Raw genomic sequence first — 17,023 nt, 5'->3', positions numbered from 1 at the left:
AGGTACATACATGTATATTGGTAACTGACACATTATTTAATTGTTCTACCTTCAAGCAAACATTACAGTGATTACTTGAAACTTAAAGGTACATGTACATATGGTATTTGATCACACATTATCTGTTTTATAAAATTTTTACTGTTGAATATTCCAATATACACAAGAAATAATAAACAAGATAATTATTCATTTACCTCGAAGAATTTAATTTTTGTGTGTTCCACATAATGCATGTGTGAAATAGATAATTATTTAATCAGTGCATAGTGTGGTGGTTAGGGATTTTCTCAGAAGTATCAAATTGTAATGATCTACCTGTTGATGTTATGAAATTTACAGGTATTTGTTTTTGTATTATGAAATTTACAGTTGTAAATCTTGAGAGCCCCTGTGATAATTTTTGACATCTAAGCACAGTGCTTTTATATATTTGTTTATAACTGCACTTTATTTTCAGGTATTCTGAGATATTTAAATATTTGTTTTTATTTTATTTAAAGAGTACAAATATTTAGTACATTATGTAAATCAGTGTATTTAGATATAGGGTATTAGTGAAGAAGAAAATAAATAAGAATGTGTGCTAAGTGGATGGAGCATTTGGCAATATGAATTGTACATATATTTTGGTTACTTTAATACAATTACAATGCATATGAAAGCTATAAGAAACATAATATTTCCATAGCCATCATGCTGTGTATGTGTATTTGTTTACTGTGATATTACAAAATATGCTATATTTTATGTGTATAATATTAAAATACATAATAATTGTATAATTCTAGTTTTGAAATAATATTATAAAATATATTACTTAATATGTTGTCTGTTTTTAACGTTAAATTCTGAAAACACTAGTTACCACTACAGGGGCGTAAGCTGGGTGTGTGTGTGTGCTTGAGGGGTTCATCCACCCCCCCCCCCCCCCCCCCAGCTGAAGCAAATGGTCCGCTTTCAGAACTAAAACATACAGGTTTATACAAATGGAGTTTGTGATGGTGCAGAAAGGGTCCACTTGGTTCATATTCGAACCCCCCCAGGTCCAGATCACGCTACACACCTGCACTACTTTAAAGATATTTTAATAACAAGAACAATTAACACAAAAATATACTAAATTTAATGACCCCATGCTTCATACCACCTGAAGTTTCAAAGGGAACATGCCAACAGACCATCTCTAAGTACTTTTAAACTACATGTATATACACAATAACTATTTTCTTAGATATTAAAATTCACCTGTTTTTTTATGAGACGATTTGTGATTTTGACAATTGCATTTACATGTAGCTTTCTATGAATACCGGATTTTTAAACAGTCTAAAATCTGAGGCCTAACACACATTAAAGATTTATGAAAATAAAAAACACACACACTAAAAATCATCAACATAATTATATTCCTTTAATACAGACCATCACATATTAAATCTATTTCAGCCCATAAAACTTTATACATCACATGTTAAAGATTTATTGTACAAAAAACTGAAAAGACAAAATGTAACCATATTCCCTTTAACGGTGCAGACCCTTGTTTCAGCACATGAAAATGGACACTAAGTTTAGTTAATATGCAAAAAACCGGCAACACTCATTTGGATAAAGTTATAAGAAAAAGAAGCTAAAGTCTGTGATGTTTAAACAGGGAATTAATAAAATATAAAAATGACTAAAGTTGGTCTCATTAACCATTACTTCTTGAACAAACCATGCGTTTTTTAAAACTACATGTAGGTTCTGTCACTTTAATATAACCTGTCGTATCTTAAAATTGTTAAAACTATCCATAAAATTTACATCAAATACAAATCTGTCAAAATTTTATGTTCATTGACAATTTAGAAGTAGGTATAACTGTTACAATCCCCAAACTTTAAACTTCCATCATGGACTGGCTTGCTTTGGCTGACATTTTGGATTGTGATGGATGATGCTTCCTCCGATCTCTTCCACGGTTTCCCCGCGACACTCTAGTCCTGCCATACAGGGGCAGTATCCTTCCTCGAGGTTCGGGTTGAAGATGTCGTGGACCATGAACACGTAACACGATTCATTCTCCTTGCGCTCTGGTTCACACCGCCCAGTGTCATGGTGGCCAAAGAAGGATGAGGAACCGTCCAAGAAAATAAACCGTCGCTTGAAACCCATGGCGTGGCTCACGCAGCAGTAGCCTTCCCCACAGTCACCATCTTTCCTACACACGCCACCGGCTTTGACGGTTGTCACGTCTGGTGTGCTGGTGACAACTGCTGGATCCTGGGCCTTATATAAATAAAAGTCAATATTTGGTGATGAGAGTGTGGTTGGGATTTTGCATATTTATAAGAATATTAAGATAATGGCATTTAGACCTCAAAACTTTAGATGCTTCTTAGATAAAGTTAAAGTTTATTTTGTTTAATTACACCACTAGAGCACTAATTTATTAATCATTGGCTATTGGACGTCTAACATTTGGTAATTTGGACATCATATTCTCTGAGAGGAAATGTTTTTTATTAGTAGCAAGGGATCTTTTATATGCACCATCCTACAGACAGGATAGCACATACCACAGCCTTTGATATTCCAATCGTGGTGCACTGGCTGAAACGATAAATAGCCCAAAAGGCCCATCAATGGAGATCGATCCCAGAGTGACCGCAAATCTGGTGAAACAATTTACCACTGGGCTACGTTTCGCCCATTTTAAAATAAAGTCAATATTTGATGATGAGAATATGGTTGGAATTTTGCATATTTTTAAGAATATAATGACAATGACATTTATACCTCAAAACTATAGATGCTTGGTAGATAAAACCATACTCAATTATGTGGGAAAAAAACCAACAAAACCCCCAAAACAAACAATATAAAAACATACTGTGTACAGTTTGCAGATTCCCAAATATTAAACATTAATTGGTTACATGAGAATCAAAACAGCTGCAAACAACTGTTATCAGTTATTCCATCATGTAAAAAAATATATGCTTAAAGTGCCACATTGAATGGACATCCTTATTATCCAACAGACAGTTACAGGATATATAGCTTGATGGTAAAGTGCTTATCTGAGGTCCAGCACAATGAATAACCCTCATTGGACTAGGTTTTGTTTTACCCCACTAGTACACCAAAGGCTATGGTATGTACTGTCCTTCATATAATAAAGTGCATATACAATACCCCTTGCTACTTTTTAATAGGAGTAGCCTACATGTATGTGCATTACAACTGGTTTTGACCAAGCATGAAAATAATTGAGTTAAGTAAAATATTTTGGGGTATTACAAGCTTTTTTGTTTTGTTGCTAATTACAATATTATGTACAACTTCATGCTAAAATTACCATTTTTGCAAATATTAGCTCGAAATTTATTTTACAGTATACAAAACTAAAAAGGTATGTATGTCTGAAATTACATGTAGAGTTGGTTACTATAAAACTACTAGAATATTTCTACAATCAAGATAAATTGAAACAGGCAAAATACATACAAAAATTAAAATAGAAATTTACATAATTATTACATATTGTACAGTTGTGACATTTCTACAATCAAGATAAATTGAAACAGGCAAAATACATACAAAAATTAAAATAGAAATTCACATAATTATTACATATTGTACAGTTGTGATATTTCTACAATCAAGATAAATTGAAACAGGCAAAATACATACAAAAATTAAAATAGAAATTTACATAATTATTACATAGGTCCTATTGTACAAATGAGAAACAATTTTACTAGTCTAAATCCTGAACATACCAATGTCACCGTGGCCACAGCAAAGAGAAACAAAACAAACTTCATCTTTGAGATCTTGATAATGTCTGTAGACAAGTCCAGTTTTAGCACTTGACCTGTATATATATGTACATGAATGCCCAGTCTGAGAAAACGTCATCTGTATACGGTAACAGAAATAGGTAGACATGATCCGTAATCATCTAGCTCTAGATAATACGTTTTTGTTATATCATATAGTCAAATGATTGTATTGCTGATGGTGCATTCCCACAGTCCACTGTCAGTAAATTAAAAAACATTGGTAAATAAATGAACAATTTAAAAACACCTGTAATTTAGCAGTCCAAAATGTCCCAACTGCACAAGATGTCCCAGTTCTAAAAAATTAGTTTAACAAGATTAATATATAGCTCCAGAAAATTATGCTATGAAGAAATATAAAAATCATGCTACAGGCTTAAAGGGACAGACCCTAGTTTGTAAACACTACAGCATATTTTTCACTATAGTCATTTATGATCACTGAAATCAAACATTACTTATATTTTATTCTTTAGATTATCCATTTCTGTACAACCCGAAGTGTTTCTGGTCATCATGGTGTTTCTAATATCAAAAAATGCATTTTTCATATTTTTAAAAACACATGCGAGTCTGAGAAGTAGTGGTTTATTCATTCAAGTTCTGGTCTATTTTAAGAATATTTTCCGGTTTTAACATCACAGACTCTTCTTTCACTCTGTTGTAACTTTATCCAAATGAGTTACAGGTTTGTAAATTAACTAAACTTCGTGTCCATTTTTTTATGGGTTAAAACTCTGGTCTGTGCCTTTAATTAACGTACTTACTTATATACATAAAGGAAGGTCACAGGGCTGGGATTTAGCTTACCGTAGTCAGTTGAGTGTTTACCTTAGGTGCTTGTGTTGCAGAATTGAACCATCTCAACTGATTGGGATTTTTTTTTCATTCCAACCAGTGCACCACAACCGTGTTTTCCTGTCCATGGGAAAGTGCATATAAAAGACCCACCCATCACACATAGTGCCATTTATTACCCATATTGTTAAAAATATCTTAGTAGTGTACAGGTACATATCAAAGTGATACGTCCAACTAGAACATCAAGTGGGACGAAACACTTCGTAATGTCATCGATTGGCGCACTACAACCTTAAAGGAACGTCAACCAAACGAGTTGAGTGATATAAAGTACAATTGATTATGGGTAATAAATAGGATATTAAACTCGCTACCATTTCGTATCATGTTTATGTCCCTCATGAAATAATTTCATTGTCACTCGCTAAAGCTCATGACAATTGAAAATTATTTCACTCAGGACATAAACAGGATATGATATGGAAGCTCGTTTAATATATCCTATACACACCACACCCATATATCAACACATACACATCACTAATACAGACACACATATATACCCACACACTGACATTGACACAGACACAAATATAAACCACACATAAACAATTCATACAAACATCACACATACAGACACACATGAAAAACATACATACCAGTATACATACACAAACGACACACACTTTCATTGACAGATAAAATACATTAACAGCACGGGCAGATTATAGGGGGTTTCCCAGTTGCACGGAACCTCCCCACCCTGGCTAAAAAACCCAACCCCACCATATAGATCTAAATTGATATCCACGTAAAATTTCAAATTACATGTATAAACATTTACATATTGTTTCGGACCCCCCCCCCCCCCCCCCCCTTACCTAAAGCATAATCCGGCCCTGCAGCAATCAATCTTATACTGTTTCTTTCCCATGAGTTTTGATATACATCATGGGGAATAGGTTGGGATGGGAGGGATGGGAGGGAACTGTCAGAGAATGGGTCCACTGAAGGTATTTGGTCTTTTGACAAACCTGCAGTCACCACCCAGACCGTGTGGAAACCTGCAGTCAACACCCAGACCGTGTGGAAACCTGCAGTCAACACCCAGACCGTGTGGAAACCTGCAGCCACCACCCAGACCGTGTGGAAACCTGCAGCCACCACCCAGACCGTGTGGAAACCTGCAGCCAACACTCAGACCGTGTGGAAACCTGCAGCCACCACCCAGACCGTGTGGAAACCTGCAGCCAACACCCAGACCGTGTGGAAACCTGCAGCCAACACCCAGACCGTGTGGAAACCTGCAGCCACCACCCAGACAGTGTGGAAACCTGCAGCCACCACCCAGACCGTGTGGAAACCTGCAGCCAACACTCAGACCGTGTGGAAACCTGCAGCCACCACTCAGACCGTGTGGAAACCTACAGCCACTACATAGATGTACATTGTCATTAGTGTTAAAGGAATGCTTAACCAAGGCTTTTGGAGAGGTTTAAATCTTGATCAAACGGTCACAAGTTTTAAAGCAGGAGAGATTTCAGTATTGATCTATGCTCCAATAAACATGGTTTACAATATACCATCGATCGTGTCAGAAATGAAAAAGCAGGGTGTTACTGTGAGACAGAAGTTTTGGGATAAGACTAAAATCCAGATTTTATCTTTGATTATAAAAAAAAAAATATTCCAGTTAAACCACACCAGTACATACATAAATATCACCGAGATGTTATTCACAGTGTTTCTGTCAAAGGGTAAAACGGATATGGCGCCATACCCAATTTGTTTTGCAGATCGGCCTCGGTGGCATCGTGGTTAGGCCATCGGTCTACAGGCTGGTAGGTACTGGGTTCGGATCCCAGTCGAGGCATGGGATTTTTTAACAGATTCAGACTCCAAACCCTGAGTGAGTGCTCCGCAAGGCTCAATGGGTAGGTGTAAACCACTTGCACCGACCAGTGATCCAGAACTGGTTCAACAAAGGCCATGGTTTGTGCTATCCTGCCTGTGGGAAGCGCAAATAAAAGATCCCTTGCTGCTAATCGGAAAGAATAGCCAATGTAGTGGCGACAGCGGGTTTCCTCTCAAAATCTGTGTGGTCCTTAACCATATAACCGTAAATAAAATGTGTTGAGTGCGTCCTTAAATAAAACATTTTTTCTTTGTTTTGCAGATTTTGACATAATTAATTACTCTTATCATTACTGTATATTTTTCTTAACCCTAACCCTAACCCATTTTCTTTCTGGAGGAAGCCCCCCACCATACCCCCTTTCTGACCTAAACCCTGATGCAGTATAAAGAACACAACTATTTTTCATCAATGTAATTAGCCAATTACTTACTAAAGAACTTTGTGCTGGGATGCATATAAAGCCATCAGAATACGCTAATTATTATGAAATAAAAAGACAATGCATGTTTAATATGTTTCCAACAAATAAGAACAAAGACAAAATTTACGTAACATATTCATTTATTCACTGTATAACAAAACATATTTCAGGATCATGTCTTAACAATTCAGATAATTTATAAAATATTTTTAAGAATACAGCTTAAAGGTATAGATTATTGTATGATAGGTCAGGTCATAGGGCTTTACATGCACATTCAGAGCAAGCTGTTGTAGCGCACGCCGTAGGATAGGTTCATGAAGTACTCAGCCAGTTAAAGGGAAATAACTCTTACTATAATATGACAAGAACTGACTCCCAACAGTGAAAATCAGTTATTGTCACTGGTCTAACAAAAAACCCCAACAAAAAACCCAAACAAACAAACCCCACAAAACAACAACAACAACCCCACTCCAACCCCCAATTCCCATTCTAAGCTAAGAAACACTAAATTTCAAATCCATATCCCTTCTGAAATAAAAACATTCATAAATATCTTAAATCTAGGATCACAAAAAAAAAAGAAAATGAAATAAAACAAAACAAAACAAAAAAACTGAAAACTTGGTTAGTGAAGTGTTAAATTAAAGTTCCATTTTTAAAGCAATGCGAAATACATGTCATTCAAGAATACAATATCCTCGCGGTATGGGTTTTGGTGCAGATAAGCGACGATCTCACATAGTGTAGAAATAATAATGTAATTCTTATTATTACTGACAGAGTCATAACCTAATTTATATACATCATTAAAATACAAACATTAAATTCAACGTATAGTGCAATTTTAATTTTAATTTTTAATTCACTTGTGTATACTGTAATATTCTAACCTTTTTGATGCGGTATATATTTTGACTTACCAATATTCAAGAAAAATAATTCCTAACAACTGGAAACAATGTGTGGTAGTCCATAAATTCCATATTAATAACACGCATAAAAAAAAACACCCATTAAAATAAATTTTAACCCTATTGTCACATGTAAAGCATACAGCCCACTGGCATTGTGGTTACCATCTGTACATTGATAGGGTGGGGTAAATTTTACAACCCTTCAAGTGTTTTATTTGGTCGATTATTATTACTATTATTGAAAAAAAAATCACTACACATTTCATGTTGAATAGATATTATTATAATAGATGTAATATGCACTTGAACGCTGTTTAATCCTGACCCAATATAATCGTATGTGGTTCATGTAAAATAAGGACGGTGGACTCATTCGGACGTCCATAGAAATAGATTGCCGTCCATAGAAATAGACTGACGTCCATAGAAAAAGATTGACGCAGGAGTGGTGTTTACTTCACTAGTAGCAGACGACAATTCATTGTCAAAATTTGGAGATACAGGGATGTTTATGTATATTACAAAAGTGCATTACAGAAAAGATTACATTACTTTATTTTTATCAATAAAAAATACTTCCAGCAACAAAAATGTCTGCATTTGACATAACTTTTCTTTGATGACGCACAATTGCTATTTAAATATAGCCCTTCAAAACCCATACCGCACAATAATACATACCCATACAAGTCATACATATTGAGAATGTCTATTACATTACCTCATTTGAATTTATTTTTTTCCATTTAATTATCCATTCATATTCATTAAAATATATCTATATACGAGTAGTGATATGAGTAATATAAGTATATCCGACAATGTCTCTATACACATGTAATGTTAGTATAAATGACATGATGTTTTTCTAGTCTATACATTTCAGAAGATCTTTAGTATCAAATATAACTACATACAATGTATTTGTTTTTCTAGTCTATACATTTCAGAAGATCTTTAGTATCAAATATAACTACATACAATGTATTTGTTTTTCTAGTCTATACATTTCAGAAGATCTTTAGTATCAAATATAACTACATACAATGTATTTATTTCTCTAGTCTCCACATTTCAGAAGATCTTTAGTATCAAATATAACTACATACAATGTATTTGTTTCTCTAGTCTCTACATTTCAGAAGATCCTTAGTATCAAATATCACTACATACAATGTATTTGTTTTCTAGTCTATACATTTCAGATCTTTAGTATCAAATATCACTACATACAATGTATTTGTTTCTCTAGTCTCTACATTTCAGAAGATCTTTAGTATCAAATATAACTACCGTATATCTTCGCCTATAAGTCGAATTTTTTTCACCCAAAAATTATTTTATAACTTGGGGGGTCGACTTATAAGAGGGTAAAAAAATTTCACCAAAAAATATTAGTTTTGGGGATTATTTTACAAGTTTTATTGTTGAAGTATGCCATGTATTTATACTCAAATATGTTAATTTGACACATTTATTTTTTATAACCTGGTTTTTTTGGCATTAGAACGGTTTTGGTTATGCGAAAAGGCGTACGATCTCACTCACATGCCAAGACAACAGTCCACTTAGTTAAATTAACAGTCATCACTAATAGTAAAAATGTAAACAATACTAACTACCTGTTGCCTGAGTTTATTTTGAAATCTGGTCACTGGCATTAATGGTTGTTCAAACAATGTTTTGGCGGTGATTAACTTCATGAATATTACTGAGCTTTCCCTTAAAATAGACTGATCTCTGCAGTTCACTATCTAAAGCAATAGGGACACACATCATTTGGTACAAAAACCAGTGTACTTTCCAGAGTTATCCTCCTTACATGTATTAATATGGCGGCAAAACGTGACACTTTCAGTTTTATCGTAGTGATCTGTTGTCAGTGTTTATAAATAAAGTTGTTGTCTGTGCACAAAACCATCTGTACAGTACTATACAGTAACAGTCAAACAGCTTTCACTCTCTACTAAGGGAATATTTCGTTTTGATGCTATGTAATAATGATAGTTTGATTGGAATAGTCTGATTATATTGCGATGTACCAAACGTGAAAACCGAAGTTTGTAAAATAATTTTCTTTTGTTCAAATATTATTGTTCTCATGTGCTGAAAATAAGCAATATTTCAATATTTATAAGTAGTTTTTCATGGGTCGACTTATAAACGGGTCAATAAAAAAATACGTTTTCAGGGCTTGAAATTAGGGACGACTTATAGCCGAGATCGACTTACAGGCGACGATATACGGTACATACAATGTATTTGTTTTTCTAGTCTCTACATTTCAGATCTTTAGTATCAAATATCACTACATACAATGTATTTGTTTTTCTAGTCTCTACATTTCAGAAGATCTTTCGTATCAGCTATCACAATACATACAATGTAATCTCATAGAAACGACAAATGAGTTCAAAATTGGACGGAAAGTATAAGAATGTAGCAGCTACTAAATAATATCTTCAAACCATAACTGATATAAAACCAATGCAAAAAGGGAGACATGATAAAATTAAATTATGACATTACAGCCAGTAATAAAGTTTATTACAGAGCGTTAAGTTGAACAAATGAAGACCAAAGATTGTCCTATAAAGAAAACAAACCAGCACAACAACTTTTGTAATCTCATTTTCAAAGAGATATAAACATATATTTCATTTCATTGAGCAAGTAATAATAGAAACCAATACTTTGTGTTATTTACAAAAATAATTTCATGCTAGCATAAAATGACTTCATGACAGATTCACATTTGCTAAGCTATTAGGTGGCCGTTAAAACTGATTACATGTAGTCATAACAAAATATGTTGGTTTAAAAAACAACTTTTAAACAAAATTAAAGGATTATTTCTAAACAAACTCTGTCATGATTTCAGATAAAGCCAATGTAAAGAGTCGATTGTCTTGATATATGTTTCATTTGTGGCCTTCAGAGCTGGCACATGGAGAGAGGTGTTTGGGGATGGTGTGTGTGTGTGTGTGTGTGGGGGTCAACACAATCTTGACAAACCAGCTATGATTTTGCAAGTTAATTTTTCCTGTCCTGATAATATGTGTAATGGACAGTGTGTCTCACCTGCTCCAAAGCAGCAAAACTTTCACAATTTTTTTTATTTACACACATTATTACAATTTGATTGGAGATGCGCAGTGTACACATTGTCACTCACCTACTCTATGTGGAAAACCTAACTATTATTAGGTCTGCCCTTGTATTATTAGGTCTGCCCTTCCATCAATGTGATTTTGCAAGCACAAGTTTATCACATGGCTTTAGATCTCAATAATTTAGGCACAACAGGGACTTTTGTCTTTTTTTTAGTGCAGAAAGGTAGTTTTAGTTCAGTACCATCATTATCAGCTGCTGTAGAGTTGTCAATAATCAGAAATTTTTCAGCAAACAGGGGTGGGAATTGGTGAACTGTAAAAAAGAGGAAATCTAGAGGGGTCCCGGAAATTCTTGATATACTAGGTTAAAATCTGTGCCATCTAACACATTTTGGAGGAAAGGACGATTTAAAATGCGAGGAAACGCAATACAACAGCTGATCTGGAGAGAATTCCCACCCGAGCAAGGTGACATACATTGTATCATAAAGCAAAGTATTCACATTTGGCTTAAAAGTACATTTTGATGACATCAAATTTGGTATAGTATCTGATTTTGAAAATGCAGACATGGAAAAGCACATTTTCACATGTAGATATTTACACGATAAATGGTGCGCAGAATCATGTTAATGGAAAGCTGGATTCAGTTGAGATTCATTTTGTCACTCTTATAGTAGTATATAACAAAATATTCAGCAATGTGGTAACACTGAGTCAAACTGTAGAGCAGAGGCTTTGGATGGCATTGCACTTCAGTCCGAAATGCTTACCTTCTCAAAATGAAGGAATTTACAGATTTCCGGACAACCATTACACTTTTTGAAGTAAGTAATAAATAAAATCATTGTAAATCATTTCTGTTTGGTTTGACCAAAGAAGAAAAGTAAAAGTGTTTTGAAAAAAATAATAATAAAAAAATACTATTATAGAAAACAATTGCCTCTGTTACATTCATTACAACATAATGTCATCCCATTGGTCTAGACATAGCAATGGAAGTTTGTTAATTTCTCGATGAACAATATATGATGATGTCATTTTATATGGCTAAGTAATAGCATTATTGAGCATTATTGTTTATGGACCAAAAATAATTCAAAATAAAGTATGAAATTTTAGTGTTATTATTAGCAATTACGATTCAAATTTAATTATAAGTATTGTCTGTTATTACTTTTATGTTCATTTGGGTATGAACAAAACAAATCATCCACAAACTTATGTGAGATTCGCCGATTCACACAGTTTGTTAATATCTAATGAAAATTTTATATTTTATATTTACTATTTTACACACTATAGATAGTTTACAAAGTTTTATTACATTGCTTGCCTTTTCTGTTCGTGACCTTTATACATTTAATTGAATGTAGCATGCAATATTTTGGTTTGCTATTTAAAGAATTTAAAATAAATGAACTCATTATCAAATGATGCACACATATCACAAAGTTTCTAGGCAGATATTGGTGTGAATGATCAATAGATATGTTGAAGAACCATCATTATAACAACAATTAACACGTAACAAATATCAAACAGGAATCAATATATAAATGCCAATATAAATTCAGCATCAGAATGTTTTACAGCTTTTTTTTTTTTACAACATCCGTAATATTTGGGGTAAAAATTAACATGTTTATTAAATGTCCATGGTCCTAATACAACACTGTGGTACTTCTTTCTGAAACTTAATTTCAGCTTTTTTGACATCCGTAATATTTGGGGTAAAAATTAACATGTTTATTAAATGTCCATGGTCCTAATACAACATTGTGGTACTTCTTTCTGAAACTTAATTTCAGCTTTTTTGACAACATCCGTAATATTTGGGGTAAAAATTAACATGTTTATTAAATGTCCATGGTGTTAATACAACACTGTGGTACGTCTTTCTGAAACTTAATTTCAGCTTTTCTTTTACAACATCCATAATATTTGGAGTAAAAATTAACATGTTTATTAAATGTCCATGGTGCTAATACAACATTGTGGTACTTCTTTCTGAAACTTAATTTCAGCTTTTCTTTTACATAATATTTGGAGTAAAAATTAACATGTTTATTAAATGTCCATGGTGCTAATACAACATTGTGGTACTTCTTTCTGAAACTTAATTTCAGCTTTTCTTTTACAACATCCATAATATTTGGAGTAAAAATTAACATGTTTATTAAATGTCCATGGTGCTAATACAACATTGTGGTACTTCTTTCTGAAACTTAATTTCAGCTTTTTGCAACATCTATAATACTTAGGGTAAAAATTAACAACTTATTTATCTCCCACAGCAATTGGCCATTTTGAGCCTGCCTATGGCAATTGTTTTTAAAAGTGACATTTGTAGCAAATAAACAGGACTGAAAGGTTATTTTGCTATATGTATTGTAGACATATTTCAAATATGCAAATGTTAAATATTGGAAGATAATGTACAACAGGTATATACATTTTGCCATTGTTGAGCAGCATTACCAATGGCACTTTTATGCCATCAGTGATGCTCTCTACCCACAGCAATTTATATCTTAATGGCGGCCGGTGGCATTGTTAAGTTAGAGCCCTGTGGTCCTAATACAACACTGTGGTACTTCTTGCTAAAGTTAATTCCCTGCTTAGAATATTCACTGTTGTACACACAGTGTGTTATTAGTTGTCCGAATGTCAAGAGATACTCAAGATGTGACTGCTTGGAGAGCATTAAATGTGAATGATGCAGAAAATTTATAAAACCATAAAAAAAAAAAAAAAACACTGAAGTGATGTAGGTGCAGTCTTCGCCCAAAAACAGAACTGCCAACTGCCATTTTTGCTTCTTTTTTTTAATGGAATACACTTCAAGAGGGTGGGAGGATGTGCTGATGATCTAATCTAACAACGTCATAGCATGTGCTAAGGTATAAAATGATAGACATGACATCAGATTAATTATGTCACATACTTTGGAGGCTTCTACCCCTCCTCATTGAAGAGTATTCCATAAAGAAAACAAAATGGCAGATGATCTCAGTGAAGATGATATAAATAACATGGTTACAATCTAGTAATAGTATGTGGAATCTGTATCATTGTAATTTTTGCCTGGATAAAATGTAGAGAAACTTTCACGGTAATTAAAGGCAGAAAAGCAATTTAAGTACAGTGTACTAGAAAGTATCAGTTGTTTACAATGCGTTTCAGACTTTAAACTGGTTTATGCACTTCATGTTGTTTCCTATAGCCGAGTACAGACATGAGGCCTCAGTTATAAAAAAAATTATGTCCAGACGCGATATTTTAGCAAGGTCTCCACACTTCGGTTATAATGCCATTTGTACAGCTAAGATTTTAATTTTAAAGCCTTAAGTTCAGGCTTTGAAGTCTTAAGGCTTAAGTACATGCTTTCGGTACAGATGAGATTTTAATTTTAAAGCCTTGAGTGAAGGCTTTGAAGCCGTAAGGCTTCAACTATACGCTTTCGGTACAGATGAGATTTTGATTTTAAAGCCTTGAGACTATATTTTAAAGTTGGTTTAAACAATATTTTATCACTGCCACATTTGCAGTTTTGGGATCAGCCAACAGGAATACGCCTATATTAAGGCCTCTGCTTAAGTTTTTAAAGTTTTATAAGTTCTATATGACATAAAAAACAACAACAACCCGATTCTATACTTTTGGCTTTCACTGCTGCAAATATTCTGTTATGTGGTCGTATATGTCCGGTCTGTCCATGTCCTTCAGTGCCTGTAGAAGATTGGCGATCGTGCCTTCTGAAGACCGGCCCCACTCTTTGAGTAGTTCCTCTGCTGGCAAGTGGTTTACGGCTACAGCTTCATACACCATAACATCGTCCAAGGTTTTACCTATACGAGCTGTGAACAAATGAAAATATTGTCAATAAAGTGAAACCCCTCAAGACTAGACCCTCAGTAAACTGGATTGATTCCGTCATTTATCCATCTTTAAGGACCAAACTTTATTCCTATAAACAGGCCTTCTAGATTACTTTTTTTATATCCACTAGCCATGGGATCAGTGATTAAAAAAAATTACTATCCACAACTAAAAATTCACAAGCCCTACTTTACATTAAGTTAATACAATTTTACTAAATAATACAATGTAGTAATAATCAGATATGTCACCTCAAGAGGGAGATAGAGCTTAAAAACACTAACGTTGGGCATTGGTGTGGGGTCAGGATATTCATATTTACAAAATAGACTTAACTGCAACATTTGACAATACATTCACTAGCTGTCAGGCATGGCAAAATTAATTATTTACTAGCCCAACATTGAATATCACTAGCCATGTGAGTGGGGCTAGAATAATCCAGAAGCCCTGAAGTGCCGAAGACACATATGTCAAAGTTAAAATTTGTTTTGTTTAATGACACCACTAGAGTACATTGATTTATTAATCATTGGCTATTGGATGTCAAACATTTGGTAATTTTGACATATAGTCTTAGAGAGGAAAACTGCTACATTTTTCCATGCAAGGGATCTTTTATATTCACTTTCCCACAGACAGGAAAGCACATACCACGGCCTTTGTCCAGTTGTGGTGCACTGGTTGGAACGAGAAAAAACTCAATCAGTTGAAAGGATACATTGAGGTGGTTCGATCCTGCGATGCAAGCACCTTAAGAGAGCACTTAACCGACTGAGCTAAATCCCGCCCCTAGTATGAAAGATGTAAAACCTTGTAATATGTGACATCATGTGCCAATCATGATGTCAAATACAAATACAAATACTAGTACGTTACTAATTTTATTGATAACCATATGAAAGAAGCAACCATTTATAACGTGATATGAAGTGCCTCTCCCAATGTCTCATGTGCCACTGGATGCCAATCTGGGGCCTAATTCACAAAGGTCTCTTAGGCTCTGCTAGACAACAAAGCATCCTCTTTGGAAGTCTTTTTGCATTGCACTGCGAGATCGCAAAGTTGCAATAGTTTACTGAATTAGGCCTCTGGGACCTAATTCACAAAGGTCTCTTAGACTCTGCTAGACAAAAAAGCATCCTCTTTGCAAATCTTTTTGCATTGCACTGCGAGATCGCAAAGTTATGAGAGTTTAGTTAATTAGGTCCCTGGACGTTAAACATGAGAAAAAAAAAACCCCTCACCCCAGGAAACTGGATTTCTCCCCAAACATTTTCATAGTCCTGACATTTACCAATCTTCTAAAATGTACCCCTATACGGCAGAATCCCCTCTACACGTAACACTGGATGAATAATCCTGTCTCAGTGTGTTATATTTAATGTAAATGGTACCAATAACAATCATTATGGTGGAGGCGAGACATAGCCCAGTGGTAAAGTGCTCGATTGATGCACGGTTGGTTTGGGATCGATCCCCATCGGTGGGCCCATTGGGCTATTTCTCGCTCCAGCCAGTGGACCACGACTGGTACATCAAAGGCTGTGGTATGTGCTACCCTGTCTATGGGATGGTGCATATAAAAGATCCCTTGCCGCTAATCAAAAAGAGTAGCCCATGAAGTGGCGACAGCAGGTTTCCTCTCTTAATATCTGTGTGGTCCTTAAACATATGCCTGATGCCACATAACTGTAAATAAAATGTGTTGAGTGTGTTGGTAAATAAAACATTTCTTTCTTTTCTTTCATTATGGTTCTGCTAAATGTGTGAATATCATGTTGACTGATTATGTGAGCTACATGGGTTGCAATCATAAGGCCTAAAACACACCAGGTCTGGGTCTGGCGAATATGGTGCCTGTTCAAAATGAAACGCATTGAATCGAATGTGACAAAACACACATCTGTGCTGGCGTGAACTACAGATCTGGCAACAGACGTCATAGAATATGCACTATATTTTCACACTGCCAGAATGGCAACTGTACAATGTGTTCGAACCTTACTCATTCATTTTTCTTGATAACCAACAGGAAAGGTATATATTAATTAGACCTGATAGTTTGTGTCCATTTGACAAACAAACAATTAAAGTCCGGCTTGCAGCTTCAATGTTTAAATAATTAGAGAAAA

General features: G+C 34.5%; 3 protein-coding genes across 3 annotated transcripts in view; 1 reads left to right on the top strand and 2 right to left on the bottom strand.

Annotated features, from left to right (window-relative positions):
* Positions 1-1,820: 1,820 nt before the first annotated feature.
* Positions 1,821-3,852, bottom strand: LOC121368044. The gene is made up of 2 exons (XM_041492560.1): positions 3,771-3,852; positions 1,821-2,274 (listed from the first exon to the last, which is right to left on the bottom strand). Exons 1-2 carry the CDS (start codon positions 3,813-3,815, stop codon positions 1,897-1,899), a joined length of 423 nt encoding a protein of 140 aa, XP_041348494.1. The 5' UTR covers positions 3,816-3,852; the 3' UTR covers positions 1,821-1,896.
* A 1,780-nt stretch (positions 3,853-5,632) lies between these two features.
* LOC121368649 (keratinocyte proline-rich protein-like) lies at positions 5,633-6,133 on the top strand. Its single transcript, XM_041493388.1, has one exon. The coding sequence runs from the start codon at positions 5,633-5,635 to the stop codon at positions 6,131-6,133; it is 501 nt and encodes a 166-aa protein (XP_041349322.1).
* Positions 6,134-13,052: 6,919 nt separating this feature from the next.
* Positions 13,053-17,023, bottom strand: part of LOC121368043 — a 33,242-nt gene continuing 29,271 nt past the window's right edge. The window contains exon 9 of the mRNA XM_041492559.1: positions 13,053-14,866. Within this exon, the coding sequence (XP_041348493.1) occupies positions 14,676-14,866 (191 nt within the window). The 3' untranslated portion in view covers positions 13,053-14,675. The remainder of the gene's footprint in view (positions 14,867-17,023) is intronic.

This window comes from Gigantopelta aegis, chromosome 3, assembly GCF_016097555.1.
Source record: "Gigantopelta aegis isolate Gae_Host chromosome 3, Gae_host_genome, whole genome shotgun sequence".
Taxonomy (NCBI): Eukaryota; Metazoa; Mollusca; class Gastropoda; order Neomphalida; family Peltospiridae; genus Gigantopelta; species Gigantopelta aegis.
The sequence above is the reverse complement of the archived record's forward strand: the minus strand, read 5'-3'. Positions and strand labels throughout refer to the sequence as shown.

Bases quoted from the DNA above. Each gene is read 5' to 3' on its own strand.
- LOC121368649 (XM_041493388.1), top strand. From the start codon at position 5,633: ATGGGTCCACTGAAGGTATTTGGTCTTTTGACAAACCTGCAGTCACCA.
- LOC121368044 (XM_041492560.1), bottom strand. From the start codon at position 3,815: ATGAAGTTTGTTTTGTTTCTCTTTGCTGTGGCCACGGTGACATTG. The intron at 2,275-3,770 runs GTATGTTCAGGA...TATTTATATAAG, and splicing joins CTGTGGCCACGGTGACATTG to GCCCAGGATCCAGCAGTTGT.